This window comes from Cetorhinus maximus, chromosome 16 (genome assembly GCF_964194155.1).
Source record: "Cetorhinus maximus chromosome 16, sCetMax3.hap1.1, whole genome shotgun sequence".
Lineage (NCBI taxonomy): Eukaryota > Metazoa > Chordata > Chondrichthyes > Lamniformes > Cetorhinidae > Cetorhinus > Cetorhinus maximus.
In genome coordinates, this window is record NC_135894.1 from 98,434,915 (window position 1) to 98,459,194 (window position 24,280).

General features: G+C 43.4%; 1 protein-coding gene across 2 annotated transcripts in view; it reads left to right on the plus strand.

Annotated features, from left to right (window-relative positions):
• LOC144691849 (lysozyme C-2-like) overlaps positions 1 to 24,280 on the plus strand; it is a 42,345-nt gene that overhangs the window by 13,678 nt on the left and 4,387 nt on the right. For both annotated transcript variants that reach the window (XM_078560405.1, XM_078560404.1), the window contains exons 2-4: positions 6,059 to 6,263; positions 8,541 to 8,690; positions 23,044 to 23,122. In XM_078560405.1, coding sequence (XP_078416531.1) covers positions 6,134 to 6,263; positions 8,541 to 8,690; positions 23,044 to 23,122 — 359 coding nt within the window. In that variant the 5' untranslated portion in view covers positions 6,059 to 6,133. The remainder of the gene's footprint in view (positions 1 to 6,058; positions 6,264 to 8,540; positions 8,691 to 23,043; positions 23,123 to 24,280) is intronic.

Below are 24,280 nucleotides of genomic sequence, written 5' to 3' on the forward strand. Positions count from 1 at the left end.
GACTATCCCTGATCAAACCTTGCCTCTCCAAATGGAGATAGATTCTCTCCTTCAGAATTTTCTCCAATAGTTTCCCTACCACTGACATGAGACTCACTGGCCTGTAGTTCCCTGGCTTCTCCCTACAACCCTTCTTAAATAGTGGAACCACATTAGCTGTTCTCCAGTCCTCTAGAACCTCCCCTGTAGCCAGACAGGAGTTAAAAATTTGGGTCAGAGCCCCTGCGATCTCCTCCCTTGCCTACCTCAGCAGTCTGGGACACAAATCATCTGTACCTGGAGGTTTGTCCACTTTTAAGCCTGCCAACACCTCCAATACCTTGTCACTCCCGATATTAATTTGTTTAAGAACCTTGCAGTCTCTCTCCCTGAGTTTGATACCTTCATCCTCATTCTCTTGGGTGAAGACAGATGTGAAGTATACATTCAACACTCTAGCGATGTCCTCTGGCTCCACTCATAGATTGCCCTCTTGGTTCATCATGGACCCTATTCTTTCCCTGGTTATCCTCTTCCCATTGATATACTTATAGAATATTTGGGGATTTTCCCTACTTTTACCAGCCAGAGCTTTCTCATATCCCCTCTTTGCTCTCCTAATTGCTTTCCTAAGCTCCACCCTGCACTTTCTGTACTCCACTAATGCCTCTGCTGATTTGCTCCCCTTGTACCTGCTAAAAGCCTCTCTTTTCCTTCTCATCGTAACCTGAATATCTCTGGTCATCCATGGTGCTCTGGGCTTGTTACTCCTTCCTATCACCCTCGGGGAACATATTGAGCCTGTACCCTCCCCATTTCCTTTTTGAACACCCCCCACTGCTCCTCTGTAGATTTCCCCACAAGTAGCTGTTCCCAGTCTACCTTGGCCAGATCCTGCTTTATTTTACTAAAATCCACTCTCCCCCAACCCAAAACATTTTTTTGCAACTTGTCAATTTCTTTGTCCATAACAAACTTAAACTGTACCATGTTGTGGTCGCTATCACTAAAATGCACCCCCACCACCACCTCAGCCACCTGTCCGGCTTCATTTCCCAGAATTAGGTCCAGCAATGCTTGTTGGACCCTCTACATATTCACCTGAAACGTTCTCCTGTACACATTTCAAGAAATCTACTCCATCCAAGCCCTTAACACTATGTCTATCCCAATTCATGTTGGGAAAGTTGAAATCACCTAATATTGTTATTGTTTTTACACACCTCCACAAATTGTGCACATATTTGCTCCTCAATTTCCCACTGACTATCTGGGGGTCTATAATAAACACCTAACAATATGGCTGCCCCTTTTTTATTCCTAAGCTCTATCCACAAAGCTTCATTCGATGCCCCCTCCAAGATATCATCTCTCTTTACTGCTGTAACTGACTCCTTAACTAATAATGCAATGCCTCCACCTCTTTTACCCCCTCCCCTGTCTCGACTGAAGATTCTATATCCCGGAATGTTGAGCTGCCAATCCTGCCCTTCCCTCAACCATGTCTCAGTGATGGCTACTATATCATAATTCCACGTGTAAATCCTCACCCTTAACTCATCTGTCCATGTAGGTACTGGTGAAACTTTTTTTTAACACCAAATACTACTGATAATCCTTCTATTTCTAACTGAGAATAGCCTTCCTCAGCTTTGGAAAGGGTTCTCGAGACATAGTCAATGGTCCTTTCTGATTTATTTTCCATTTTATGTGATAAAATGGCTCCTACACCGTAAGTAGAGGCATCACATGTTAATACCAACTCTTTTGATAGGGCGTAGTGCACCGATAAACACAGCAAACGCAGCAATTTCTTTGCTTTCACAAAGGCTTCTTGCTGTTGTGAACCCTGTGAACAATGGTGGTTCTTTTTTAGCAGCGAGTGTAATGGAGCCAAAACAGTTGACAGGTTGGATAAGAAGTGGCTATAGTTGTTGATCATACCCAGGAAGGACTTGAGTTCTGTTACATTGGATGGTGGTGTGGCATCTTTAATTGCCCGAACTTTCTCTTCTACAGGATGCAATCCCCTGGCGTCCACCGTGTGACCTAGATAAGTGACTTCTGGCCCTTGAAATGTGCATTTTTCCTTCTTTAACCTGTACGCCGGCTTCCATGAATTTCTTAGCACCTTCTCCAGGTGGGGCCAGGTGTTCGGTCTCGGTTGACCCAGTAATGAGAACATCATCCAAATGCACTACCACTTGCGGGAATCCTTACAAAGACTCTCCATTGTTCCCTGGAAAAAAGCACATACTGACAAGACTCCAAAGGGTAGACGAGTGTACTGATGGATACCCTTGTGTGTGTTAATAATCATGTGTTTCCTTGACGTTCTAATTGTTGGTGGGCATGTCTCATGTCCAGTTTCATATAGAACTTGCCTCCAGCCAGCTTGTCTGTCTTTGGAATGTAGTACTTATCTAGTTTTTCTGTCTTATTTACAGTCAATTTATGGTCCCCACAGATGCGTATGGTGTGGTCAGGCTTAACCACTGGAGCTATGGACGCTGCCCATTCCGTGAATTGGGCAGGTTGGGTGCTGCCCAGCTTTTCTAGCTGGCACATTTCTGCATCCGCCATTTCTATCAATGTACAAGGCACAGGCTTGGCCTTAAAGAAATGTGGTGTCACCTGAGGAGCAACATGTATCTTGGCGTGCCAGGCCTTTTAACTTCCCGAATTCACCCTGAAAAACCACGTTGTATTTCCTTAGAATTTCTGGGACTTCATCAGATTTGAGGTGAAATATCTCAGACCAGTCGAGTTTGATCCTCCTGTCGCCAATTCCAAACTAAAGGACTGGGTCCCTCTCCTTTCACTATTATTACAGGCTGTTGGTCTGCCTGTCACTTGTAAGTGACTGGGACAGTGGTGATGCCCTTCACTTGAATAGATTCTTCCATATAAGTTCTTAATTTAGCAACTGTCTGCTCCAAGTTTATTGGCTGCCTTCCTTCATTAAGGTACCTGAAAGTGTGCTTTCCTATCACCGTAGTTGAGGCACCAGTATCAATTTCCTTTGTCAGTGGCTTCTCATTCACTTGTACTGTCACATGCTCAGTCTTCACAGCTGTCACATTATATAAGGAGTAAACATCAGGAGCAGGAGCTTCAGCCTTTGCTGTGCCCGTTCCTTCTATCAAGTTTTTATGCTATTTTGCAGACTGCTTCAACTTTGTCCAGCATTGCCTAACCACATGACCCTTCTTAGGACAATAATGACATTCTGCCTCTCTGAATTTACAGGCATCTGCTCCGTGGTCACCTCCACATCTGTAGTAATTTTGCCTTGAAACCGACGATGAAGCGTTTCTGTTCGGCTTCTTAATGTTTCTCACAGCGGCCATTGAACTGGGCTTTAATTCTGCGGGTCTGGCTTTCACGCCAGGCTCAGCGGCAGGTTCCCACCCAACATGTGTACAAAATGATGAGGGGAATAGATAGAGTGGACAGGATAAAATTGTTTCCCTTGGTGGAGAATTCTCAAACCAGGGGACATAGGTTCAAGATAAGTGGCAGAAGGTGTAGGGGGGACATGAGGAAGAACTTTTTTACTCAGAGGGTAGTGGGTGTCTGGAATTCGCTGCCCAAGTTGGTGGTAGAGGCAGAAACTCTAAACTCCTTTAAAAAGTACCTGGATCTGCACCTTAAGCGCTGTAAGCTGCAGGGCTATGGGCCGGGTGCAGGAAGGTGGGATTAGAAAGGGCACCTGGGTGTCCTCAGTCTGGCATGGACAAGATGAGCCGAATGGCCTCCTTCTGTGCTGTAACTTTTCTATGGTTTTATGGTTCTAACATGAAGTACAGTGTCATTATCCATGTGTTGCAAAGCTTGCGAGTCTCTGGCGGCACTTTCCATAGTGAGGGAGATGTCTAGGGTGCGTTTAAAATGGATATTGACATCGGCAGGCAATCGGCGCTGACTTCCCGTCACCCTTAATGTCCCGCGGCGCGCAGCATATCCTTTAAAACGTCTCTGAAGTTGCTGTGCTCTGTTAACTGCTTGAGGTTCACCACATAGGTTGCAATGGACCCTCCCGGGGCCTGACTGCTGAACTGAATTTAAAGCGCTGCAATATCATGAATGGCTTCGGCTGGAAGTGCGTTTTCAATAGGTCCACTAATTCGCCATATGACTTGGAATTGGGCGCGCTCGGGGCTGTCAGGTTACCAATCAAGTTGTATGTTTTAGTGCCACATACACTTAAGAGGATCGCTTTCCACTTTCCTTCAGTGGTTATTTCATTTTCTACAAAGTAAAATCCGAGGCGCTCAATATATTGGCTCCAATCTTCAATATTAGCATCATAAGGGTCGATTCTTCCAAAAAGCGGCGTGGCTGGTAAGTAGATTTTATCCTCGTCGTCAAATGTGATGGCTCTACGCAGCAGACAGGTTTCACCAAGAAACAGTTAAACTTCATTGCAGAGACATTTTTAGCGCTTGCATGCTCGACCAGGTCTCTTGTCAGAAAGCCCGCCCTCCCCCAGATTGCCCACGCTAAGAGCTTACTAGGTGAAGCCCCCACAATAATGGTCATAGATTTGGAAGGTGTTGTCCAAGGAGCCTTGGTGAGTTCCTGCAGTGCATCTTGTAGATGGTACACACTGCTGCCACTGTGTGTCGGTGGTGGAGGAAGTGAATGTTTGTGGATGGGGTGCCAATCAAGTGGGGCTGCTTTGTCCTGGGTGGTATCAAGCTTCTTGAGTGTTGTTGGAGCTGCACTCATCCAGGCAAGTGGGAAGTATTCCATCACACTCCTGACTTGAGCCTTGTAGATGGTGGAACTGAGATGATTGACCTCCAACAACCACAACTATCTCTTCCTTTGTGCTAGCTATGACTCCAACCAGTGGAGAGTTTTCCCCTGATTCCCAATGACTCTAGTTTTGCCAGGGCTCCTTGTTGCCACACTCGGTCGAATGCTGCTTTGATGTCAAAGGCAGTCACTCTCATCTCACCACCGGAGTTCAGCTGTTTTGTCCATGCATGAACCAAGGCTGTAATGAGGGCAGGAGCTGAGTGACTCTGGGGAAACCAAACTGGGCGTCAGTGAGCAGGTTATTGCTAAGAAAGTGTTGCTTGATAGCACTGTTGATGACCCCTTCCATTACTTTACTGATGATCGAGAGTAGGCTGATGGGGTAGTAATTGATTGGGTTGGATTCTCCTGCTTTTTGTGGACAGGACAAACTTGGGCAATTCACTGCCGGGTAGATGCCAGTTTTGTGGCTTTACTGGAACAGCTTGGCAAGGAGTGCGATAAGTTCTGGAGCATAAGTCTTCAGTACTATATCCGGCATATTGTCAGGGCCCATAAACTTTACAGTATCCAGCACCTTCAGCCATTTCTTGATATCATGTGGAGTGAATTGAATTAGCTGGAAACTGACATCTATGATGTGATCTGGAGGAAGCCGAAGTGGATCTTCGACTTGGCACTTCTGGCTGAAGATGTGATGGGCTCCTCCATCATTGAGGATGGGGATATTTGTGGAGCCTCCTCCTCCCGTGAGTTGTTTAATTTGTCAACCGCTGCTGTACTGCTCTGAGATGCAGACATTCGGATAATAATTTAAACTGAGGCCTTTGCTGCCGCCGCCAGTAAGTTAATAATTAGCCTTGGTCCACAAAGGGCCATAGGCATCTTTCTCCATTAGAGAGAAGTGGCGGAGCAGGAGGTGGAACAGGAGAATGTGAAAGATGGGGGGATGAACAGGAAGAAGAGGGATAGTAAGCCCTTTTCTTCCTGGGCTCCATGTGAATGAAGAATTCCAGAGAGAACAGGCCTGAGGAGCTGAATGACCTCCTTCTGTTCCTATGTTCCTCAATACGTTTTCTCCACAACCCAGCCTCACATATTAAGAATGTGTCACCTGAACAATGTAGTGAAAGGCTGCTGGAACACAGGAGACTGGACCCAGCCTTCAGAAAGAGAGAGGAGGAGGAAGTAGACAAATCTGTCCTGGTTCCTGGCTGTTTATCTTCCTTCCCCTTGTATCACGATCTGATTATTGTTCAATCAGTGGGACACCGGATAATTCAAAAAGCATTTTTTTTCTTTTGTTGTATTCCAGACTCATCTTTGAGGAACTTTGTGAGCTGAACACAATATTTCTGTATAAGAGCAGAACCGATCTCAGCCTGTGCCAATGAAGATTCTCGCTGTTCTCAGTCTCCTGTTTCTGGTCACAAGTGGCAAAGTCTATGAGAAATGTGAACTAGTCCAGGTTTTCAAGGATAAGGGATTAGATGGATTTGACGGACACAGCCTGGCTAACTGTGAGTCTCACTTCATCAGCACTATTAACGGAGCTGAGTGCACTCAAACATCCCCGCTGCATCATCTGGGGCTTCCCCTTCACCTCATCTCCTTCCACGATGGTGATAATTTAAGGCCACAGGTTCCTGTCGGTGGATGAGAGAGTAAACGCAGTGTGTGTGGTGCGGGGCTGGACTGTACAGGACTCCAGCACAATCACTGATGTTAGCTTGGGTGCGGTGACTGAACTGTACCCCAGGATATTTGAGGGGGAAAAGGAGAAGGAGCTGGGAAAAGTCTTGGGGCAGGATTTTCCACCCTTGCCCTGCCACCAGGATCGTCCAGTCCTGCCGAAAGGCAATGGACTTTTGGTTGAGCCACTGAATCCCCCACAGTGGGTACCTCCACCACAGGGCTGGAAAATCCCGGCCTTACCCTTTCCAGTTTTGTGCAATACCTGGTGTTAGAGAGTAACGAACAAATGTGGGAATTTATGCCACACCTGAGGGAGCGTTAAGCAGGCGGAGGGGTGTAACTGGGGGCATTAACAGCAGCCTCGTGCCCATCATGTGCCCCACCCACACTCACCAATTGAAGCTCTTAAATTTATGACCACTTAAGGGCCTCTTCCCACCAACGCTGGGACTCTTCCCCTGGTAAGGAGGTCCAAGCCAATTGTCCAAGCCGCCGGTGAAACCTGGCAGCCTGGGTACCCAATGCAAGCCACCCTCCAAAGCATTCCTACCCTGCATGCAACCCTCCACCTGCCCCGGGAACCCTGGCCATCCATCTCCCTCACCAGAGCCTGCAAACCTGGCCCTGGCGGAACCCTAGACTTACTTAGAACCATAGAGCCATAGAAGAGTTACAGCACAGGAGGAGGCCATTCGGCCCACCTTGTCCATGCCAGCCCGAGGACACTCAGGTGCCCTTTCTAATCCCATCTTCCTGCACCCGGCCCATAGCCCTGCAGCTTACAGCACTTAAGGTGCAGATCCAGGTACTTTTTAAAAGAGTTTAGAGTTTCTGCCTCTACCACCAACTTGGGCAGCGAATTCCAGACACCCACTACCCTCTGCGTAAAAAAGTTCTTCCTCATGTCCCCCCCTACACCTTCTGCCACTTAGTCCGGGTTCCATCACCGGTCCTCATCCATGGGACTGCCTGCAGTCCCTGCACTGGCCACCGCTCCCTGTGGCACCACTGGGACAAGTGAACTGCCAGCCATTTGAATGGTTGGCAGATTTCGGAGGCGGGTCTTCCTCTCCAATGGGGGTGGAAATCCCACTTCAAGCCAACAAAAGGCCAGTCAATAACAGCAATATAAATGGTCTGCGAGTGAGAGAAGGGGGGAACAGAACAAGAGAGAGAAAGAGGGACAGAGAAAGACTCTTAAACCAAAATTAAATGGAGCAGCTTTAGGACAAGGGCAACTGAGGGAAGGAGAAAGTAAATGAAAGATGGTTTCTGCTACAAGTGAACTTGAGGCTGTGGCATCATCTAGATTTCTGTAGGTGGTGATGTGTGCAGGCCAGAGACCCTGAATTAACATCCTGCCAAATTAGAAAATTGAACTACCCCAATTTGTCAGAGAGAAGCTGGATCAATGAGATCGAAAGATATGGAAAGATATGTTGATAGGGTGAGATGAAGTAAAGTGGGAGGAGGTTCAGATGCAGCATAAATGCTAGCATAGAACTATCGGGCCAAATGGCCTGTTTCTGAGCTGTAAGATATTTTGTCATGAATTGTTTTATTGTGGCAAATATAGAAGGAATTCACCGATTGCTCTCAGAGCAGAGAATCTGCTGCCCACGCTTGGCCATCATGTGACTTCATACATCATGTGGTTCACTGTTTATGCCATCGGAATTATTAAAACTCGCTACAATCACTTGGTATCTATAGCTGGGCAGGAAGTAGGGTTGCCAACTCTGGTTCAATGTGTGATATACTTAAGTATATCAAGTCTATGCTTATAAGTATATGCTTGATATACTTATATCAAGTATAATATCAATACTTGATATTTGATCAAGTATTTGATCAAAGATTTGATAAAAAATATTTTAAAAAATGTCTCCTGTGATCTTACTTCTCAGAGTTTCAGGCAGCAGTGTCTTACAAATTAATTTTCAATTCCCAGAGGGTTGGCAGCTCTTGCATTAAGTGCAGTTTTGTCAGTATTAACCAGCTTCTTGGGACAGTTAACAAAAAGAGCAAGGGTTTAACATGAGAAAAATTGGTGTGTGTGATATATTCTAACCAATATTGTTCTTGTGCCATTTTAATTTTAGGGGTGTGCGTGGTTGAAAGTGAAAGTAAATTCAATTCAAATTTAAGAACAAAAATTACCAATTATGGGATTTTCCAGATTAACAGTAGGAGATGGTGCGATGATGGTATCTCCAAATTCAGCCACAATCTCTGTCAGATCAACTGTACCAGTAAGTCAACCAACGCTCCATCAACTATGCTTATTATTTTGGCTATCAGCTGTGTCTCAGTGGGCAGCCCTCACAACCTCTGAATCAGAAGGGTGTAGTTTCACGTCCTGCTTGAGAGACTTGAGTGCAAACTCCAGGCTGGTATTTCCTGGTACAGTGCTGCAGGAGTGCGGCACTGTAGGAGGTTCTGAGTTTTGGATGATATGTTAAACTGAGGCCCTGTCTGATGTAAAAAACCCTACGGCCACTGTTTCCAAGATGAACAGGGGAGTTATCTATCATGTCCAGGGTGAATCTTTCTCCCTTAACAAATATCACCGAAGGAACAGATGATCAGTTTATTTTAACATTGCTCTTTGTGGGAGTTTGCTGTGTACATATTTACTGCCAAGTTTCGTACATCACAATGTTAACTACACTTCAAAAAATATTCCATTGATTGTCAAGCACTTTGACATGTCCTGAAGGTGTGAAAGGTGCTATATGAATGTAGGACACAAAATCCCGTCTTCACATTGAGGATATCCTATATCATGTTGTGTGGCACTAATAAACTGCCAAATAAAATAGATTTCAAAGAGAAGGGCAGCATTTGATGGAGTGTGGCATCAAGGAGCCCTAGCAAAACTGAAGTTAATGGGAATTGGGGAAGAGTCACTGCTGGTTGGAGCCATACCTAGCATAAAGGAAGATGGTTGTGGTTGTTGGAGATCAATCATCTCAGCTCCAGGACTTCACTGCAGGAGTTCCTCAGGGTAGTGTCCTAGACCCAACCATCTTCAGCTGCTTCATCAATGACCTTCCTTCCATCATAAGGTCAGAAGTGGGGATGTTCGCTGATGATTGCACAATGTTCAGCACCATTCGTGACTCCTCAGATACTGAAGCAGTCCATGTCAAAATTCGGCAAGACCTGGACAACATTCAGTTGGGCTGATGAGTGGCAAGTAACATTCGCAGCCAGGCAATGACCATCTCCAACAGGAGAGAATCTAACTATCTCCCCTTGACATTCAATGGCATTACCAACGCTGAATCCCCGACTATCAACATCCTGGGGGTTACCATTCCTCAGAAACTGAACTGAACTAGCCATATAAATGTGGCTATGGCTGTAAGAGCAGTTCAGAAACGAAGAATTCCCAGGGTGCTAAAGGAGGTGGCCATAGAAATAGTGGATGTATTGGTTGTCATCTTCCAAAATTCTGTAGATTATAGAACAGTCCCGGCAGATTGGAGGGTGGCAAATGTAACCCCATTATTTAAAGAAAGAGGGGAGGATAAACAGGGAATTACACACTGGCTAGTCTAACATCAGCAGTAGGGAAAAATGCTAGAGTCTATTATAAAGGATGTGATAACAGGACACTTAGAAAATATCAACAAGATTAGACAAAGTCAACATGGATTTATGAAAGGGAAATCATGTTTGACAAACCTACTTTTTTGAGTTTTTGAGGACATGGCTAGCAGAATAGATAAGGGAGAAGCAGTGGATGCAGTGTATTTGGATTTTCAGATGTCAGGAAGATATAATAATTCTTGTAACGTTATTGAAATTTATTGTAAAACAGAGTAATAGCGGGATGTGTCTGTGTGTGTCTGTGTGTGGGTGTGTGTGTGATTTAATTTGATTGAAGGAAAACTATTCTGAATACTTTGATGTAGACATGGTAAATATGGGGGAAGTTTAGACTGTAAGGTGTAAAAGGACACTTGCATTTTTAAATGAACCAGGCTTGGTTGTTTTTAAAGGAGGGGTGAAATGTATCACCTAGCCAGGTGAAGTTTAGAAACAGTGTGTTTATTTTTCTGAAAGATTACTGGTGAAACTTAGTACTATGAGAGATTTTTATTATCAGGAAGGAAAAGTCCAAAGACATAGTGAAACAATGGGTATTTGCATTCAAAAGGGAAAATATATATAAAGGAGTGAAGGCTGTGTGTAAGGGTAGGCAGTCTAAGATTCAACAAATGTGAAAGGTCTTCAGCCTGTATGTACCAAACTGCTGCCCCCAGAGACTGAACTTAAGAGAACTCACTTTGAGTTCAGCTGCTCAGGGTATTGTATACTTTGCCTGGGCCTTTTAAAATCTATGTGTTTTACTGTTGCCTCAGCAAAGGTGTAACTGGGAATCAGATTAACTTGGGGATTTAAAAGTTATTGTAGCAGTAATTTGTAGGCATATGCATGTGCTTGCAATCTTTTCTTTCATTAATAAATATTTAATTTAGTTTTATAAAAACCTCTTATGACTCAGTGGTCTTATTATTACTGAATTCAAAACCCGCATCTCAAGTCATACAAATTGAAAATTGGTTGTGACAGTTGGTTCAAGTTTCCCTCTGGGATTTGAACAGCTCAGCATTTACCGTCTGCTATGTCATAACAAAAATTGGGGACCCTTTGCAGAATATATTTTAAATTTGTTGATTGGGCTGGAGCTGGTGAATCTTAAGGTCAAGAGTATGAGAAGCACTTTGTATTCAGGAGTTGGTGCGTAGTTGGTTTTTATGTCGTGGCGAGACTGCAAAATGTCTTTGACAATTGCTAAGTCTTGTCTGGTAGTTGAAGTTATAACTTTGGTTGGTTTACAGAAGGTAAGCCAAGCTAAATTAATGGAATTGGCAGATAATTTACAATTAGGATTACTTGCAGGGGTGGGGAAATCAGACATAATTGAAGGTGTAGCACAGCATTTAAAGTTGGAAGTGATACCTGACACTAGTGAGCCACAGCTGGGGGTAGTGAGGCTTCAGTTAGAAACAAAGAGGCTTGAATCTGAACAAGCAAAGGAAATGAAAAAATTTGAGCTAGAGGCAGCAGAAAAGGAAAGGGCAGAAAAAGAAAGAGCATTTCAAAGGGAGAAAGCGGAAAGACAGGAGAAAGAAAGGAAGCTGGAACTGGAATTCCAGGCAAGAAAGAAGGATAAAGAAAGAGAGGCAAGGGAAATAGAGAAGAAAAGAGAAGGGGCATACCAGCTTAAAAGGCTGGATTTTTGTTTGTAATTTTGAGGAAAGTCCTGATGAGGAAAAACTTTTAACCTAAAACCCAGTGGGGAGGTGTTTAAATTTGTAGAAGCTCTTCCAAAGTCTGAGGAAAGAGATGTTGGAGCATTTTTTATTTCTTTTGAGAAGATAGCTAAACAGATTAAATGGCCACAGGAAAACTGGACATTGTTGTTACAATCTAAGTTGGTGAGTAGAGCACATGAGGTTTATGCTTCACTGTCAGAAGAGGTATGGGTGAATTATTACGTGGTAAAAAAGGCTATTTTGAGTGCATATGAGTTGGTTCCTGAGGCCTAAATTTAGGAATATGAGAAAACAGCCTGGGCAAACTTGTATTGAGTTTGAGAGGGTAAAACAAAGTAATTTTGACCAGTGGATACAGGCGTTAAAGATAGAGATGACATATGCAGCTCTTAGAGAAGTATTTAAAGGTTCAATCCTTTTGGTAGTGAGAAGTCATGTGGAGGATCAGAGGGTTCAAACGGTAAGACGAACAGCAGAGATAGCTGATGATTATGAGTTAGTTCAGAAAAGGATTGAAAGTGGGAAGGTGAAAGCAAGGTGGGTAGTCAGGGAAGAGAAGGAATTGGTGGAAATTCCCAGGAAGTTTTTTCTCAGAATAGAAAGGAAGGTGCTGAGGTTAGAAGTGACATTCAAAAATTTAAGTGTTTTCATTGTAATAAAGTTGGACACACAAAATATGTGTGCTGGAAATTGCAGGCAAAATCTGTTGGAATTATCAGCATGCAGAAAAGTTCTGGAAGTAAAAGTACTGTGGGTTCTGAGGTTCAGGCACAGGTTTGTGTACAGGTAAAACAGCAAAAATCAGTGATAGGTTAAGAAGTGGGAATGTGTTCACAATTTACCCAAGAGAGTTCGGAGGTGCAGGTTGCAGAGATGTTTAAAGATTTTGTGTGTGAAGGGGCAATCCTTCCATGTGTACAGGGTGGAGTTAGTAAAGATGTTAAAATATTAAGAGACGCAGGGGTAAGTCAATCCTTAATGTTGTGGGATGGTGATATTTGTTGTTCAGAGGGAGTATTGCAGGAACAGGTGATAATAAGTGGGGTTCATGGAGATGCTAAACTTTGTGCAAGGTAAATTTAAAGAGAAAGTGGAAAACAGGCGAAATGACTGCTGGAGTAGTGGAAACATTGTCCATTGCAGGGGTTCAATTTATTCTGGGTAATGATATGGCTGGATCACAAATGTGGGTGGTGCCTATGGTAGTTGAGCAGCCTGTAGAAGTGTTTCCAACAGAAGTGTTGCAGAGAGAGAGCATCCTGGATTGTTTCCAGGTTATGTGATAACAAGATCACAGGCTCATAGGTTGAAACAAGAAGAACAGGAGGATCAAGGGCAAGGAGAAGGTGTTGAAGTCCAATTAGCTGGCATTGTGTTTGATAAAATTGTTCAGGAGGAAAGAACAGAGGATAATTCAGCTGAAGTGTTTAACTCAAGGTGGTTAGTGGAGTTACAGAAAAAGGGTTTGCAAATACAACATTTATATCAGACAGTTTACTCAGAAACAGAGGTGAAATGTATTCCAGAATGTTATTACCTTAAGAATAATGTTTTAATGAGAAGATGGAGGCCGCATCATGTTTCAGTAAATGAAAGCTGGAGGGAGGTCCATCAGATTGTTATCCCATTTAAGTGTAGAAATGAGATTCTGAGATTAGCCCATAAAATTCCAATGGAGCACATTTAGGAATTAGAAAGACACAGACGAAGATACAAAAATGTTTTTATTGGCCTGGATTGCATGGGGATGTAATCAAATTCTGTAGAACACGTCACACATGTCAGACGATAGGGAAACCACAAGCAGTGTTTAAGTCGGCACCTTTAATTCCAATTCCAATTCCAACATTTGAAGAACCTTTTACTAGGGTAATGATTGATTGTGTAGGACCCCTCCCTAAGATGAAAAGTAGAAATCAGTACTTACTGACATTAATGGATGTGTCTAACAGGTTTCCTGAAGTAATACCTTTGAGAACCATTACAGCAAAGAAAATTGTGGAAGAGTTAACCAATTTTTTTCACAAGATATGGTTTACCTAATGAAATACAATCAGATCAGGTTTCAAATTTTATGTCCTTAAACAGCTGTTTAAGGAAGTAATGAACAGTTTGGGAATAAAATGTTGAAGTCATCAGATTATCATCCTGAGTCACAAGGGGCTTTGGAAAGATGGCATCAAACTTTAAAAACTATCATGAGGGCATATAGCCAGAATTATCCACAGGATTGGGATAGGGGAATTCCATTCTTGTTATTTGCTATTAGGGATGCTCCTAATGCATCAACTGGTTTTAGTCCTTTCGAATTAGTTTATAGTCATGAGGTAAGGGGACCACTGAAATTGATTTCTGAGAAATTGGTGGGTCTAAATTCAGAAACTACTCTCCTAGATTATGTACCAAATTTCAGAGAGAGATGAGACAGAACATGTGAGTTGGCTAGGGAACACTTAAAGATATCACAGCAAGTGATGAAAGTGAAAGCAGGCAGGGAAGACACAGCTCAGAATTTTGTTGCTGGAGAGAAAGTATTAGCTTTGTTACTGGTACTAGGTTACTCATTAAATGCAAGATTTAGTGGGCCTTACAAGATTGAAAGTAAGCTGAGTGAAGTGAATTATTTAATAAATACTCCAGGTAAATACTCCAGGTAGAAGAAAGAAGCAGAAGGTATGTCATGTAAATATGCTTTAAAAGTACTTTGACAGGGAAGAGGACCAAAAAGAGGTGTTAGTAGTCTTATTATTACTGAATTCAAAGCCTGCATCTCGAAACATACAAACTGAAAATTAGTTGTGATAGTTGTTTCAAGTTTCCCTCTGGGATTTGAACAGCTCAGCATTTACCATCTGCTGTGTCATAACACAGGAAGCTTTTGATAAAGTCCCACGTAAGTGGTTAGTGTCTAAAATTAAAGCACATGGGATTGGGGATAATAAAATGACACGGATTGAGAATTGGTTAGCAGGCAGGAAACAGAGCGGGAATAAATTGGTCTTTTTCAGAGTGGCGGGCGGTGACTATTGGGGTACTGCAGGGATCAGTGCTTGGGCCCCAGCTATTCACAATATATATCAATGATTTGGATGAGGGAACCAAATGTAATATTTCCAAGTTTGCTTACAACACAAAACTTGGTGGGAACGTGAGTGGTGAGAGGGATGCTAAGAGACTTCAAGGCGATTTAGACAGGTTGAGTGAGTGGGCCAATACATGGCACTTTGGTAGGAAAAACAGAATGGCAGAATATTATTTAAACAGTGATAGATTGGGAAATGTTGATGTACAAAGGGACCTGGATGTCCTTGGACACCAATCACTGAAAGCAAGCATGCAGGTGCAGCAAGTAGTTAAATAGCAAATGGTGTATTGACATTCATTGCCAGAGGACTTGAGTACAGGAGCAAGGGTATTTTACTGCAGATGTACAGGGCCTTGGTGAGATCACACCTGGAGCATTGTGTGCAATTTTGGCCTCCTTTCCTATGAAAGGATATACTTGCCGTAGAGGGAGTGCAGCGAAGGTTCACCAGATTGATTCCTGGGATGGTAGGATTGTCGTATGATGAGAGATTGGGCCGACTAGGCCTTTATTCACTGGAGTTTAGAAGAATGAGAGAAGATCCCATTGAAACATATAAAATTCTGACAGGGATGTACAGATTGGATGCAGGGATGTTTCCTCTGGCTGGTTGTTCTAGAACAAGGGGTCACAGACTCAGGATACAGGGTAGACCATTTAGGACTGAGATGAGGAGAAACTTCTTCACTCAGAGGGTGTTGAACCTGTGGAATTTTCTACCACAGAAGATTGTGGAGGCCAAGTCACTGAATATATGTAAGAAGGAAATAGATATGTTTCTCGACTCTAAAGGTGCCAAGGGGTATTGGGAGAGAACGGGAGTATGGCGTTGAGATAGAGGATCGGCTGTGATAATATTGAATGGCAGAGTAGACTCAAAGGGCTGAGTGACCTACTCTTGCTCCTATTTTCTATGTTTCTGTGTTTCTATGAATTCTGCAGTAAGTAGCTCACTTCCTGACTCCCCAAAGCCTGTCCACCATTTACAAGGCACAAGTCAGGAGTGTGATGGAATAATCTCCACTTGCCTGGATGAGAGCCTGTTATTGTGGGTTTATCTTGGGGTTTGTAGACTTCTTACTCTTGAAGATATCTTGTTGGAGGCAATGGTCTTTTGTTCAAAAACATTTATTGACGTGCTAAATATTTACAAAGGTTAAATTATACAAGATGTAGCTGGAACTACTCTCTGAGATACTACACACTCATCTCCAATCAGTGAGTGACGTCACTGTGACATAGCTCCTTGCGCACATGCTCAGTAGCTATCATTAGAGTTAACCCTTTACTCTACATCTCCCCTGAGTCTTTATCCCATGCTATTATATACACATTCTCCTACACCACCCCCCAAAGTTCCTTCTCTTAAAGGGAGAGTCTCTTTGGTGGTTTCACCAGTCTTCTTGAATGAGTGCGGAACTCCTTCTGAGGTAGATGGGAATCTTGTTGCTCTGAGGTCAGTTTGGGAAGGGTTGTCACTCCTGGTCTCCTTCATTTGTGGTCCTGTAGGAGTGACATTCTCTTGAGACCTAGGGTTTTCTGCCCATGCTGTTAATGGTTTTCTGTCCATTGAAATTAGGGCAGATCTAATCCTCCGAATAATGCCTGACTGAGTCTTGACCGGATATGATATCGGTTGTTGTAGTAGCTGAAGATATAGCCTCTCCTGCTGTCTACCAGGGGTCATGTGATGTTCTTTGAGGCTCCAACCAATGAACCCTAAGTGCGGGCAATCCAGGGGTAGCGGGGCTTCCTGATGATTGATCACGTAGCATCTGAAAAGCTCTCTGTAATAAGGTTTATCTGTTTCTTGTTGAAACCTGTCCATTCTGTCAAGTCATTACATTCAGCGACGAGGGTAAAATAGCTCCGACGCTGCACCTCGCCTTGTTAACGTGAGTACGTCGAATCTTAAGAAAAATAAAAGACCACTCACCGGTCGGGCCACTCTTCGGCAGAATCGATCTTTACGATGCAACGATGGAAGATTGGAGCCAGTATGTAGAGCGCCTCGGGTTTTATTTCATAGCAAACGGAATTACCGTGTAGGAAAAGCAGAAAGCCATCGTTTTGAGTGCATGTGGTAGCAAGGCATAATATCTCATTCGCAGCCTGATAGCTCTGAACAGGCCCAATTCTAATTCCTACAGTGAATTAGTGGACCTCATAAAAACGCATTTCCAGCCGAAGCCATCAGTAATAATGCAACGGTTTAAGTTTAATTCCAGAGTTAGGGCCCCAGGAGAGTCCATCGCAACCTATGTCGCGAAGCTGAAGCAGTTGACAAGACACTGTGACTTTGGGGACACACTAAATGATATGCTGCTGGACCGATTAGTTTGTGGGGTTCAGGACGATGCCAGACAGCGCCGTTTACTCGCAGAGGCTGGCATCAACTTGAAGCCGTGCCCTGGGAACGTCATTCACCATGGAAAGTGCTGCGAGAGACCCGCAGGCTTTGCAACACAAACAACATGGTGTCGTTCTTCATGTGGGACGGGAACCTACCGCTGAGCCTGGTGAGAAAACCAGAGGCACAGCGAGAGGCAATGTCCCGCTGTTAGAAACACAAAAAGGCTGAGTAGAAACACTTCAGCAGCGACTCCAAGGTTAATTTGTTATAGATGTGGAGGTGACCACGGAGCGGAGACCTGTAAATTCAAGGAGTCAGATTGCCATTAGTACCATAAGAAAGGTCACGTAGTAAGGCAACGCAGGGCAAAGTCAAAACAGCCCGTAAAGCAGCAAACCAACATGATTGAATTGAAAAATACCTGAAGCTGTCAATACCAACGTTTATTCCCTGTTTAACATCACCACTGTAAAAACCAAACCTATCACTGTCACAATCCAACTTAATGAGAAGCCACTGATAATGGAAATGGACACAGCTGCCTCAATCACAGTGGTGGGAGAGCACACATTTAAATACCTAAATGAAGGTTCCCTGCCACTGAATTTGGAGTGGACAACCGCTAAATTGAAGACAGACGCTGGAGAATCGATACAGGTAAAGGGCACCGGCACAGTACCAGAATCTTATAGGCAACAGACAGCCCAGCTGCCTGTGATAAGAGTGACAGGAGAAGGACCCAGTCTTCTGGGCCGAGTCTGGTTACAGAAAATCAAGCTTAACTGGTCTGGAATATTTCACCTGAAAACAGGGGGAGTTCCTGAACTGCTAAGGAAATGCGACAGTGTATTTGGGATGAATTAGAGAAGTTAAAAGGCTTGCAAGTAAAAATATATGTGGATCCTCAAGTGACACCAGACCTGTGCCTCATGCATTGAAGGAGAAGGTGGATGCAGGAATTGTGCTGGGTAGAAAAGTTGGGCATCATCCAACCTGTCCAGTTCTCGAATGGGCAGCACCCACAGTTCCAGTGGTTAAGCCTGACCACTGCCATGCTGTTATAGAGTTGACCTTCAGACAATTTTTCTTGGTGGAAACATTTAACTTTATTTACAAGGCAACAGCAGCAACTAAACGTGTGCATCAAACTCTATAACTAAAGAAGAACTCCCTCCTTAGAGGTTCCCCGCGCTGCTAACTCATTGGTTTACGCAGATCATGTGATCCTACAACACAGGATTATTCTTAAAGCTACAGTCCAAAACTATAATTACTACATTCCTCCGCCTTTAACTTTTCTGTACATTTTGTATTTGTAAGGATATTTATCTCATGACATTACAATATTTACACAGGTCATGAAATTACAAGTTCAGCCTTTCAGGTGGTTTCCTGATCCGTATGAGTATATCTTTATGTACCATCCTGGCTTGCATATTACAAATGTCTCATAGTCAGTCATTTCCTGTTCCCAGATAGCATTGTACATGCTCCAGTACCACAAGAGGTTGTGCTATTACTGAATTTCTTGGATTCTTCGCCTGTGTGTGCGAAGCAAATTAGAAATTGGACAAACAGAGATCCAATATTGTCGAAAGTCAGAGACTTTGTTTCGTGAGGATGGTCAAATTCGTCTATATCTGAAGATTTGAGACTATTCCACATCAGAAACACAGAGTTAAGCTGTCAAGATGGAATTTTGTTGTGGGAATCAAGAGTTGTCATCCCATCACAAGGTAGAGAGCTGCTCTTGACAGAGCTTTACGATGCACATCCAGGCATATCAAAGATGAAATGCTGGCACGAAGCTGTGTCTAGTGGTCAGACATTGACAGTGACATTGAAAGAATGGCCAAGCACTATCTCCATTGTCAGCAACAACAGAAGTTGCCTGTTTCAGCTCCACTGCATCTGTGGGAGTGACCTGGTCGACCCTGGGTTAGACGACATGTCGATTATGTAGGACCATTCTTAGGTACCATGTTTCTGTTGGTCATAGATGCACATTCAAAATGGATGGATGGAAACAAAGTCAGATTACCAACATTGAGCGCAACTATTGAGAAGCTGCATCATTGTTTTCGTGTACATGGCCTATCAGAAATAATCATTTCTGATAATGGTACAGTCTTTAGCAGTACAGAGTTTCAGAGATTCATTAAATCAAATGCAATCAGACATATTAAATCATCCCCATATCATTGCTCATCAAATGAGCTGCACAAACTTTCAAATCTGGAATGAAGAGGTTATCAAAAGGTACTCTAGAAACTCGACTTTCCCGCTTTCAATTATCGTATAACACCACATTCAACTACGGGTTCAACACTGTCTGAATTATCAATGAAACGCTGGCTACATACAAGGTTAAGTCTGGTGGTTCCAAGCTTAGAGGGGAAGGTAGAGAGGAATCAGAGTAATCAAAAATTGAATCACGATATACAGAGCAAAGCATGCACATTCACTGTAGGATACACAATAATCATGCAGAATTTCATAAGTGGAGCTTGTTGGTTTCCTGGAGCCATTGTCTCAGAAGCTGGTCCCTTCTCCTTCCAGGTAGAAGTGGAAGACAGAATTGTTCGAAAACACGTGGACCATATTCGTGATAGAGAGACATTCCAACAACCAACTATTCCGTCATTGAACCATCAATTCCTGTGGTGACAGATCGACCTAGAACAGAAATGCCCAATATCTCAATAGAGTTGCCAAACCTGAACTGCCACTTTCTAATGATGTATCTGGTGCTGCAGTTCCTGATCATGTCGATCCTGTGGGGCAACCTCAAGTGGTAGAGCTATGCGGCTCTAACCTCAGAGACTTAATATTTAATGACTTGAAGTTGTATATCTGCATATGTTGTTGGTTATTCAAATGTTCTTCGTAAATAGAAACTGTAACAAACTAAAGGTGTGGGGGGGAATGTAGTAACTGAAGGTATAGCCTCTCCTGCTGTCTATCAGGGGTCAAGAATTGAATGGTCTTGATCCCTATGCCTCTGGTTAAACATACCAGCTTGACTCGCTGGGTAGGCTTCTTCCTTCTTCCTAGCTCAATCGTGGTCTTCCCCCATGATATTTGGTAGCAAGGTGTGGGATAGGAAAGTGAGTTTGGTCTTCAGTCTATAGCCCATCAGCAGCTCACATGTGGAAAACACATCACCTGATGGTGTGGTGCGATGACCAAGTGCAGAAAGCTCAAATTTATCACTCTTCTTTAGTAAGCCTTTTGTAGTGCCTACTCCTTTCTCAGCTTCTCTGTTAGACTGAGGGTATATTGGGGAACTTTGGGCATGCACAAATCCATATGACGCTGTGAAGGATTGGAAGCGCTCGGTGGTGAATTGTGTTCCATCATCAGAGATGACAATGTCTGGAATGCCATGTGTAGAGAACATCTTCTTCAAGGAGATAATAACAGTTTCTGAGGTAGGGCCATGTGACTTTTGCACATCTATCCAGCAGGAATAATAGTCTATCACTATAAGAAATATTTTCCCTGTATAGTCGAACAAATCCAAGCCAGGGCATTTCCAAGGCCTCGATGGGAAGGATGAGGGCAGGAATGGCTCTTTCTGCTCCTGCCTGTGGATGACGCAGGCGACACCGCTGGAGACATCCCTGGCCAACGTACTGGCTGCAGTGCCCTGGCTCGACACTTGGTTATGCCAAGATGCCCTTGGTGGATCTTCTGGAGGACCTCCAGGCGGAGAGTATGTCGTATCACCGCTCTCATATCGTACATCAGAAGGTCATCTATGATGCTGAAGTGGTGCCACTGTCTGAAATATTGCCTCAAGACAGGGTTATTTGGAATGTACTCTGGCCACCCTCCCAGGCAGAATGTGTAAATGTGGAAGTGCTCTTCATCTTGTCTTTGGGCACAAAACTCAGAACTTCTGGCCTGTTGCCGGCTAGTATTTGGTAGTCAAGGCTGTGAAGGCTTCAACTTCTGCTATGGAGTTTTTATCTTCCAATGTTGGGTAAATGATGGATATCCTGCACAGTGTATCAGCTGTAGTCTGATATTTGCCCTGTGCGTACTCTGTGGTAGCATCGTATCACGAGTCGATGTTGGAATCGCTGAATCCTGGGTGGCACCTTTGCAATTTCTTTTGTGTTCAACAGGATTACTAATAGCTTATGGTTGGTCTAAATCTTAAAGTGCAGGCCCAGTACATAATCAGAGAATTTCTCATATGCCCAAGTCGCTGTGAGGGCATCCTATTCGATCACAGCATAGCGCTATTCAGCTTCGGCTAATGACCTGGACGCACAGTAAACAGGTCTTCTTTTGCCATCATTTTGGACCTGGAATAGCACTGCTCCCAGTCCCATTGCAGATGCATCAGTTGCCACAATTGTGGGAAGTTCTGTGTCATAGTGAGCTAGGACCTCTGAGAATGTTGAGCAGAAAAGCCAGCATAACTCTGATTATAAAAGTTGGTGAAGTCAATGCAAAAACACAAGATACTGAATTTAGGAGGGAATTCTCCACAGTACATTGCCTTTCCTTCACTGTCACTGGGCCAAAATCCTGGAACTCCTTTCCTAACAGCACTGTGGGTGTACCTATACCACATGGACTACAGCGGTTCAAGAAGGCAGCTCACCATCGCCTTCTCAAGAGCAATAAGGGATGAGCAATGAATGTGGGCTTAGCCAGCGATGCCTACATCCCATGCACGAAAAAGTTAAAGAAACAATCCTTTTCTGTGTTTCAATCTCCCAGCCCTGGGTTGGATGGTGGTGTCGAGCTGTGGAAGGAACAAGGGGGGGCGGACACATTTTCTGGCAGAGAGGGTGACTCAGTGACCAGGTCCTACTCTCCCATTTGTGTGTCAGCTCAGGGATCTTGGAGAGGTTCTCAGGCAAGGGAACATTCCCAATCTCTCCCAATTTGTAAAAAAAGTGCTAAACCTCCATGAGTTGAATCTTTCGAATTGAACCTGGGGTTAGGATCTCATTGCCTAGGGTGCACAATTGTTAACCCCTGCCCTGGTACAGACTCCAAATACCCCAACTTTAATTCAATCAGGTTGGTATAAATTACAGATGAACAACACCTACACATATCTCTCAGGAAATGGTAAGGGCTGTCTGGATAGACCTTGTTGGCAGTAAGTGACTGAGACAACAGGAGCAGAAGCTAAAGGTAACTTGCATTCCTCTTGTGCCATTCACAGCTTCAGGACATACCAAAGTGTTTTTACATATGAACATACGATTTAGGAGCAGGAGTAGGCCACTTGGCCTCTCAAGCCTGCTCCGCCATTCAATAGGATCATGGCTGATTTGAATGTAACCTCAACCCCACTTTCCTGCCTACCCCCGATAACCTTTCACCCCCTTGCTTATCAAGAATCTATCCAGCTCTGCCTTAAAAATATTCAAAGACTCTGCTTCCACTTCCTTTTGAGGAAGAGAGTTCCAAAGACTCACAATCATCAGGAAGAAAAAAAATTCTCCTCTTTCCTATTTTAAATGAGCGACTCCTTATTTTTAAACAGTGACCCTTAAATCATCTAGAAGATGATTGAGTAATTCCAACCTCCAGAACACAGTATTGGCAGGGATTGGGATTGGTTCTATGCATGTTATTTGTATTGTGTTACTTCCCTCCACTGACTGTATTTTGCTGGAGAAATTGCTGTTGCAATAGCAATTCTCTTTTTAAAGAGAGCCTATGGGCTGGATTTTATGCTGTCTGCTATGTAAATAATCTGTTTTCTGTAAAATAGACGGTTCACTGTGAGTCCTGCCCTAACTCTGTATGGCTCTGGCCTACCCTGCCCTTCCCTGAACACATTGGCTGGTGCAATGCTGTCACTGTTGTAATGCTGGAACTGCAATAGATTTAGTTATTCCTTTCTATAGGTTTGTTGGATGATGATATCACTGACGACATTGAGTGTGCCAAGGAAGTTGCCCTTTCCCAACTTGGAATAGAGAACTGGTATGCTGATCCCTTATTCATTATTCTTTTTCTTTCGCTAACTCTTTGAACATTCACGTTGAGAATTAAAAATGGTGGAAAAAACAGATTTAAGTGGAACCCCAAGCTGAAGGGCCAATTCAGGACAATATCAAGGGGTGAAAAAAGTAAAGCAAAATCAATAAAACCACAAAATGGTGACATTACATCAAGAAAACAAGAAATTGTACTTTTTTCTTCTGTTAATAAACCTGCCATATTTCTTATGTGCTGGAAGATAGGCTGTTGGGGGTGTGAGTATGGGAGTTGGAGTAAGAGCCAGAGTGACTGTAAGTCTAAAGCCAACAGTACAAAATGGTTTTAATATGTCAATGAACCAAGAGGAACTTCAATCAGTTCTACATAAAACAATAACAGGAGCAGTTTTAATTTAGGTTTTTTTTTAGCTCAAAGGGGGATATATGCAGGTTGTAAAAAGGTGTAAGTAAAGAAGGTAAAGATAAGGTAATTATTTTAAGAAGTACCTAAGAGCTAAAGTAAAGAAGAGCCTAATCAAGTCTGGGAACAAAAGCATTTGTAAAGAGACTGGTTGAGACAATAGATTAAAGGGAAGGAACACATTTAGGGAAATAGTGAAGCCTATGGAGGGTGGGGGATTAGCCATTTATATCTCCCAGAAGACAGCAGGATAGCTGGTCAGACCTGCCAGAAGACAGTGTGAACAAGGCCAGATCGGGAGAACCAGTTGCTGTCAGCCTCAGAGGATACTCCAAGGAAAAAGGCACAGTGTGGTAAAAATTACCGGAATTCTATAGATTTTGAAATCTGTAAGGATAGTTACTAAATAGAAAAGGGGAAGGTTAGCTCTGAGCATAGTGAAAATATTGTGGAACTGTTTTAAATTAATGTTTACTGTGTGAAGGCATTCTTGTGTTTAAGCATAATTGTGTTTTTATTTTAAAAAAAACATGCACTCTTCTATAAAATCATCACAAGTAGTTGGGGACATCATTTCCTGATTTCAGAACCTCTCCTCATATTATACAATTTGCAAAAACCATTTTGGCAACTGTTGCAAGTTTCCCTCCAGGATTTGGGCAGCTGGGCATTTACCATCAGCCGAGCCATAGCAATTAAAACTCAGGGTTCAAAACTAAAGATGAGGTAATAAGACCGGAT